The sequence below is a fragment of the Octopus sinensis genome, linkage group LG8 (genome assembly GCF_006345805.1).
Source record: "Octopus sinensis linkage group LG8, ASM634580v1, whole genome shotgun sequence".
Lineage (NCBI taxonomy): Eukaryota > Metazoa > Mollusca > Cephalopoda > Octopoda > Octopodidae > Octopus > Octopus sinensis.
In genome coordinates this window covers 68,457,993-68,466,337 of record NC_043004.1, presented here as the reverse complement: position 1 = coordinate 68,466,337, position 8,345 = coordinate 68,457,993, and the positions used below count along the sequence as shown (strand labels likewise).

The 8,345-nt window shown below is 33.2% G+C and overlaps 1 protein-coding gene across 1 annotated transcript; it reads right to left on the bottom strand.

Annotated features, from left to right (window-relative positions):
• Nucleotides 1-7,691: 7,691 nt before the first annotated feature.
• On the bottom strand, nt 7,692-8,045 carry LOC115214834 (histone-lysine N-methyltransferase SETMAR-like). Its single transcript, XM_029783867.1, has one exon. It carries the CDS (start codon nt 8,043-8,045, stop codon nt 7,692-7,694), a length of 354 nt encoding a protein of 117 aa, XP_029639727.1.
• Nucleotides 8,046-8,345: the final 300 nt, after the last annotated feature.

Below are 8,345 nucleotides of genomic sequence, written 5' to 3'. Positions count from 1 at the left end.
AGGAATGGACTAAGAATGTAAATAGTTATTAAGATGCGACAAGATTACGGACCGTATAAAAATTTATATATGTAACATTATCAATTCTTCATTCTTTTATTCCCGACTATCTGTTCCCATCCCTTTTACCTATTTTCTTTCTCCTTTTCTCTGTGCATTTCCCTGTATATCAAACGAAGGGGTCTGTCCTGTATATCAAACGAAGGGGTAAGCCCTTTTCAGAGTTATTTACTTTCAATTGTTATTACCTCATATCTGATTAGCCTGTTATTATGTAAGAAGCCTCACAATTTTAGTATACATACCTTATTAGTATTTCTTCCCATGTTCTAATACTCTGGGAAGGCATTAAACTCTTTTCGGGGCTACTTTATTTGAAGTTTTACTATCGGACAACTAATTTCATGTTATTACATAACTGACTCACAAATGGGAATTCTCAAAAACAAAGTCCTGTTTAAGACAGTTCTGTATTTTCTGTAAATGCACAAAAACCGTTTTGAAGGTTACATACTTTGCATTGTTGTTATTGTATTAGTGAAACAATATGCGAACGGATCCAAGAGATAAGCTCCGCTTTCCCATAATTACAGGGTACGTCATATATATATATATGTGTGTGTATGCGTGTGTGTGTGTATTGAGGATACCATTGGTTTCATGTTAAGAAAGATATCTTAATATTTTTACAATTTTCTAAGTTGATCACATGTTCGTCTCTGTTTTAGATGAAAGCAGTTTTGTGAATTCGCAGAAAGGAGACCATAAATTAAGGGGCGCGACTCTTGGATAACACATTTTTGGGTAGTTATCTTGCTCGAATATGACATTTGGGAAACCAGTAATGTTGGATGGTAAATTTGTTTCCATATTATATTCCGGGTATATGTGATATTTGTATATTTGTGTGTTGAGTTAGATCCTCATTGGAGCATGATTCCTCTATAGAGGTCGTGCTATATATATATTCAATTTCCGCGTTCAGAAAAAGAAACTACCCTGGTGGTGTGAGCGTCAACTTTAAACTCTACAATAAGCCAAATAAGGAAATCTCTTACATAGACAGGTGCTCCCATCACTAACCAGTAGTCATTAAACAACTAGTTAATAACATTTGCAGGCGCGTCCCCTATTATCCGCCGATGAAGACACTTTTCAACGGCCGCTCGATACTATAAGAAAGCATAAAGTTTGAACGAAATTTAAAAAGACTACGAAGACACAGACAGTGGAAAAGATTATGGTTTAACCCACCGTATATCATGAATGTAGCCCCTAACATAACCAGAAAATTCTTAAGTTTAATTTTTCATCATTTCTCGCATTGAGAAAAATATCACAAAATCTCCAACAGAAACACTGTTGAATTTGCCTCCTCAATATAGAGTCAATAATATTCGACCACAATAACAATAAACACACCAGAAATACCAACTAAAGTCAATGTAAATGTAGTTCCCCAAATCACTGTTTTCTAAATAACAACTCTCCGGAAGAAGAAGTTATATGCAAAGCTAAATTCATGGATCCCAACCGAGTATCACAGGCGTATATCGGAATGACGGGCAACACCTGCCGTCTTTCCGGGACAAAAGTAAAAGATGCAATATGATATGAACATTGAATGAAGAAGGTATATATAATCCTCAGATAGAATGGGACATCATTGCTGAGGCCAGAATATACAGAGAACGAGGTATCAAATGTGTACCACTGAAAACGTAAATATCATACAGTCAACATATAACATCCTAAATATTGGAGATGAAACCTACTCTCCCTGCATACACAAGCAATATTTCACTCTTAGACACATCAAAGAGGAACCACCACCTGCGCTGCTAACCCCACCAGGATCGTTTCTTTTGCTTGATGTCAAATTCGAATATATAAAAGACATGAGCTCTACACATAGCAGAAACATGCCTCCATGGCGAACTACCTCAGCGCACAAACCAAATATACGAACATCACATATAGCCAGAATATAATATAATGGAAACAAATTTATTGCCCAGAGAGTTGTTATACACTGTTTTTCTCAAATGTCAAATCCAAGGTAAATAACCACTCAAAAATTATTAACCAAGGGTAGTGCCCCTAGATTTATTGGTTTCCTTTCCAAGACTTTCTGCAAATTCACGAGACTGTGTTTTCAATCAAAATGGCGACAAACATATAAAGATATCTGTTAAGATATAAAGATATTTTTATTAGCATGAAATTAATGGTAGCCTTGCTACGAGAATTAAGACCTTCTATCCACCAATGCGGTGTGGATACTCATTCTCTTCGTTCGATATTTACGTAACTATTTGTGTGGTTGTGTGGGTATATGTGTGTGTGGATGTATTTAGACATATGTTTCTGCTTACATAGAAGTTCATTCAAATTGTCCCGACAAGGCTACGTGATATCCTACAGAGGTGTTCAGTTGTTCACGTACGCTTACTTATAGCAGAAACAGCTGTATGCATACGAAAGTGATTTTGTCGCCACTACTGCACATTTATTATTCACACACCAGCTAATACACACACACACACACACACACATATGTTTTTGTGTGTATCTAGATGCAGTCATGGCTGTGTGGCAAGAAGCTTGCGTCCCAACCACACGGTACCAGGAACAGTCCCACTGCATGGCACCTTGGGAAAGTGTTTTCAACGATAGCCTCGGGACGACCAAAGCCTTTTTGAGTGGATGTGGTAGACGGAAAGTCAAAGTAGCCCGTCGTATATATGCATGTATATATCTGTTTGTGTCTGGGTTTAACGCACCACCATCGTTTGATAACCAATGTTGGTGTGTTTACGTCCCCGTAACTTTGTAGTTCTGTAAAAGATTCCGATAGAATGAGTGCTAGGCTTACTAGAATAAGTACTGGGATCTATTTGCTCGACTACTCAGAGTTTCACGTTCCCGTTAATCGTGTCCGATGGACTGGAACGACGAGCGGGAGTCTTAAGTGATGGTTTGCAGCATTAATAATAAAGCATTTTCCAATGCTATCTTTCCCATCTTGTTTCACATTTATGTTCTTACTCGGGAATATATATATAATTACAGGATAATACTTATTGCATACAAGGACTCTTGCTTATGTTGTCAGTAGCGGATAAATCACCGTCATCGCTGTTGTGGGTGCAGGGTGGCCATACGATAAGAATTCTGCTTCTCAAACACGCAGTTCCTCGTCCAGTCTCAAGGCGCGGTAAGTATTTGCCAAGTAATTTCTATGATAGACATTTCTACTTTGGGTCGAGCTAATAGTTGTGTGCGGATTTGGTAGACGGAAAATTAAAGACGTTTGTAGTATATATGTATATCTGTATGAGTATTATTTTGTGTTTGTATTTGTCCTCCGTTAGCTCTTGACAACTGGTTTGGTGTACGTGCGTTTTGGTAAGTTACCGGTTGGACAGCAAAAGACAGCAAAAGAATAGGTAGCAGGCTTATGAAAAAATAAGTTCCAGGGTCGATTTGTTTGGCTTCAAGCCAATGATAGAAACAGCTAGATTAAAAGGTAAAAGACAAACATACAGACACACACACACGCACACAATAGGTTGGATAGATATATACATAAATACATATATACATATATATATATATATATTAATATATATATTATATATTATATATATATATATATAATATATATATATATATGTATATATGTATATATATATGTATATATATATATATATATATATATATACATACATATATATATAAACACACATATATATATAAACACGTGAATAGGTTGGATATAAATATATATATACATATATATATATACACATATGTGTATATATTTAGATATATACATGTGTATATGTATATATAAACACACACACATATATATATATGTATATACATATACACATATATATCTAAATATATACACATATGCGTATATATAAGTGTGTGTGTATATATATATTATATCTAACCTATTCACGTATTTGCTAGTACATATATGTATATATATGTGTGTTTATATATATATATGTATATATGTATATATATATGTATATATATATATATATATATATATACATACATAATATATAAACACACATATATATATAAACACGTGAATAGGTTGGATATAAATATATATATACATATATATATATATACATATATATATATATATTATATATATATATATGTATATATGTATATATAAACACACACACATATATATATATGTATATACATATACACATATATATCTAAATATATACACATATGCGTATATATAAGTGTGTGTGTATATATATATATTATATCTAACCTATTCACGTATTTGCTAGTACATATATGTATATATATGTGTGTTTATATATATATATGTATATATATGTATATATATATATGTATATATATATATATATATATATATATATATATATATATATATATATATATATATATATATATATATATATATTATATATATATATCCAACCTATTCATATATTTGGTAGTGCGGGGTACCTAAATTGGTACAAGCCTGGGTGAATGCTAATAATGTCACTGATATATTATTTCTCTTTGATCTATTAATCAAGAGTAAATATTTATTTTCGCGGTAAACATTTTTCATTCCTCATTCTCGAAATTATTCTCATTTCTTTACTACAAAGCTAGACAAACATTAATTTGTACAACTAATAACTATTGTTTATATTATTAATCTACTAACGGCTGTCTTTATTTTATTTTTCGCATTAGAACATCGCATTACAATATTAATATATCAATTAGTATTTCTCTTTTGTTAATGGTTGTTGTCGTATTTAGGAATTTAAAAAAGGTTTGTTAATGAACATAACATCGAAAATTTGTTGAATATAATTTCCGTTGATTTCCTTATTTACAGACAAGAAATAAATTAATAAAGAACTATGGAAAAAAATCACGCGATGTCGTCGGATTTTACCGGTAAAATTAATTATTTCTAATTGAATCATAATTCAGCGAGTTTGAGAGGAAGTGTTATTTAATTCCATCGATTGATGCTTTAATTTAACGACCTCGGAGGGATGAAAATCTATGTTCACTCAGCGTCATTTGAACATAGAAAATATATGAAAAAGCAAAATGAAACCAGCACTTCAAAGCATTCCTCCACGTACTACAGATCTTTCTAATCCCTCAACGTCGCTGGTAAAATAATGGCTTCAAATACTTGAAAAGTCCAGTAATTTTTTTGAGTTATGATGCATGTTGATTAGATTGGCCCCAGTACTCAAATGGGGCTTAATTGATCACCCTAAAAAGAATGAAGAGCAAAGTTAACCGCGGCGGAACTAGAATCCTGAACCTGAATAGCTGGAAGAAGCGTCGCTAAATATTTTTTCCGGCGCGGTAACAATTCAACCAGCTCACTAACATGAAATCACATAATTCAGTGATATTTCGATAAGTACAACGCATGAAATATATGCATATGTATGTTTGTATATATATATATGTATATGTATATGTGTGCGTGTATATGTGTGTGTATATGTGTTTGTGTATAAATCGTTGTTTTCGGGCGGTTATAGTTCCTGTCAGCGTATATGTGAACAAATATGTGCCTTCACTATAGCATTAGAAAGTTTTAGCTCTTATTTCTAGCAATGTAGGTGTTTCTAAGACCCTAGTCATATTTAGTGACAATTATGATTTTCCCTTTTGGTAACATATCCCACACCACTGTCTATATTACTTTTTGACTCACACACACACACCCTCTCTCTCTCACTCTCCCTCTCACACACAGGTTAGTTGAGTTAGCGGTTGGAAGAATCGTCTAAGAGAAAATACTACCGGTATAAATTACCCTAGGAATACTTATGCAAGCATATTATACTCAGAGGTTAGAGGCAATGACAAAGTGAAACAACAGTTTATCAGAATTTAAATTAAGTAGAAAATGGAAAAATCTTGATCAACCACAATTGACTAACATCGATTATTAATTTATAATACAAAACTTATCGCATGTAACAGCCGTTTCTGCTTCCAATGTCCCACAGTGTTGGGAAAGAAAATTCTGAGAATATATTCGTCATATTTTGTAACATGCGAAGGTAGGATCCACGGTTAAGGGGAGACTACCGTTAAGGGGATTAATGGCTAGGGAATTGACCTTCGATTATAGAATTATATTCAGTTTATCTTCTGAAATAACAACCACAGTACACAAACGGTGGTCTTAATGGAGAAACAGTAAATGTCTAAACATTCCTAAATACATTCAGTCTAGTGTACCTATGAGAGGTTATAAGTGCAAATCTCCAAATTAATTAAGTGATTACAATTAAATCACTTGCTAAATACAATTATAGTTACTGATACAGGGTCCTACTACAGTTTGCTAGATCATACTTGATATGTTATTATTATTATTATTATTATTATTATTATTATTATTATTATTATTATTATTAATATTGTTGTTATTATTATTATTATCATTATTATTATTATTATTATTGTTGTTATTATTATTGTTATTATTATTATCATCATTATTATTATTATTGTTATTTGGATAAGTATTAATTAGTACTATTTACATATTCTTAAGAATTTTATGATTACTTCTAAACGTTATGTCACTATCACTCTCTGTTTTCATAGACCTACTGGCGTATCCCGTTATGCTAAAGTACTTGTTTTACGTTTTATTATTTATACACACTGTAACCCCTAAAGGAAGATTAACCCATCAGTTAATTTTCTAGTATAGTCATTTACTTAACGGCATGAAGCTTTACACTGCAAAATCATGTGATTCAAATATAATAAACCTTCTTTCCTCCTCTCGAGGCTCATCTTTTCTTTTCTATTATTCTATGTATTTTTCTTCACTCTGATGAAGCTCCATATTCCAGATCGAACGTGTTACAAAATATGAGGAATATTGTTCTCAGAATTTTCTTTGGCAACAATGTAGGCCATTGGAAGCAGAAACGGCTGTTAGGCGGGATAAAGTTTTGTATTAAAAAATAATAATCGATGGTAGTCAATTGTGGTTGATCAAGATTTCTACATTTACTTCTTAATTTAAATTTTATACATCTATATATGTCAAATCATTAAGAATTAAATGTCCGATTTCGAACTTAAAGTCTATTTTACTTTATGTCAACAAAAAGCAATGCATTTAGTAAAAGTAGGCACCTAAATTATCAACACAATTTCGCCATTTCATCGGTAGCTCATTTATGTCGGCAACGAAAAATTATGAAGAGCAAGAGGTGTTGAAATCACGAACGGCTATCTTTGCATCTACTTCAGATTTGAGGTTTTTTCGTTGCAAAAAGTTATCTAATGCCTGGAAAACGCGATAGTCAGTTAGTGCAAGGTCTGGTGAATATGGTGAATGACAGATTACTTCGAAGTAAAGTTCTTGTGACTTGAGTAGCGTTTTTTGTGCAACATGTGGTCGAGCATTGTCTTGGAAGAGAATTGGCCTGTCTCTATTGACAAATCTCGCTTGTATAATTGCATGTCCCCTCATCATTTCACCCAGTTGGTTGATGTATACATCCGATGTAATTGATTTACCGGGTCTCCTAAAGTTGTAGTAGATGCCACTAGCGCTGGACCACCAAACATTCACCATTAGCGTTTTTGGTGAATATTCATCTTTAGATTGTGTTTTGGTACTCCATCTTTATTCAACCACTGTGCAGAAGGCTTGCTATTGTTGAAAAGAAACCATTTTTCATCCTACGTAACAATACGATGCGAAACTTTTTCGCTTTCATGCTGTGACAGCAAATTTCAAGACGACGTGACATTTCATGCTCGTTCAGTTCGTGTGGTACCCACTTGTCCAGCTTCTTTACCTTGCCAATTTGCTTCAGATAGTCGAATACAGATGGATTCGAATCATTAAGCTTTGCTGCTGACTCACACGTAGTTTGAGATGTATCTGCTTCCACAACAGCTTCCAGCTCTTCATTATCCACCTTCGTCTCAGGCCTAGCACGGGGCTGATTTGCAAAAGAAAAGTCACCAGACCGGAACATCTCAAACTATTGACGTAAAGTGCTCGCATTTGCCACATCATTACCAAACACTGCATTGATGTTTTGAGCTGTCTGGTATGAACGGTTCCACGATAGAACTCATATTCATGAACGACATGATTTTTTTTATCTGTCCATGGGTTCAAAATTGATTTACAAAAGAAAACTCACAATATAATCAGAAAGCATAAATTACGTTCGAAAGGTTATGATGTAAGTCTTCAATGTTGTAAAACGAAGAATTGTCAGGATTAAACATTAGAGTTAACGACTCTCAAACTTGGTGCATTCTTAATGAAC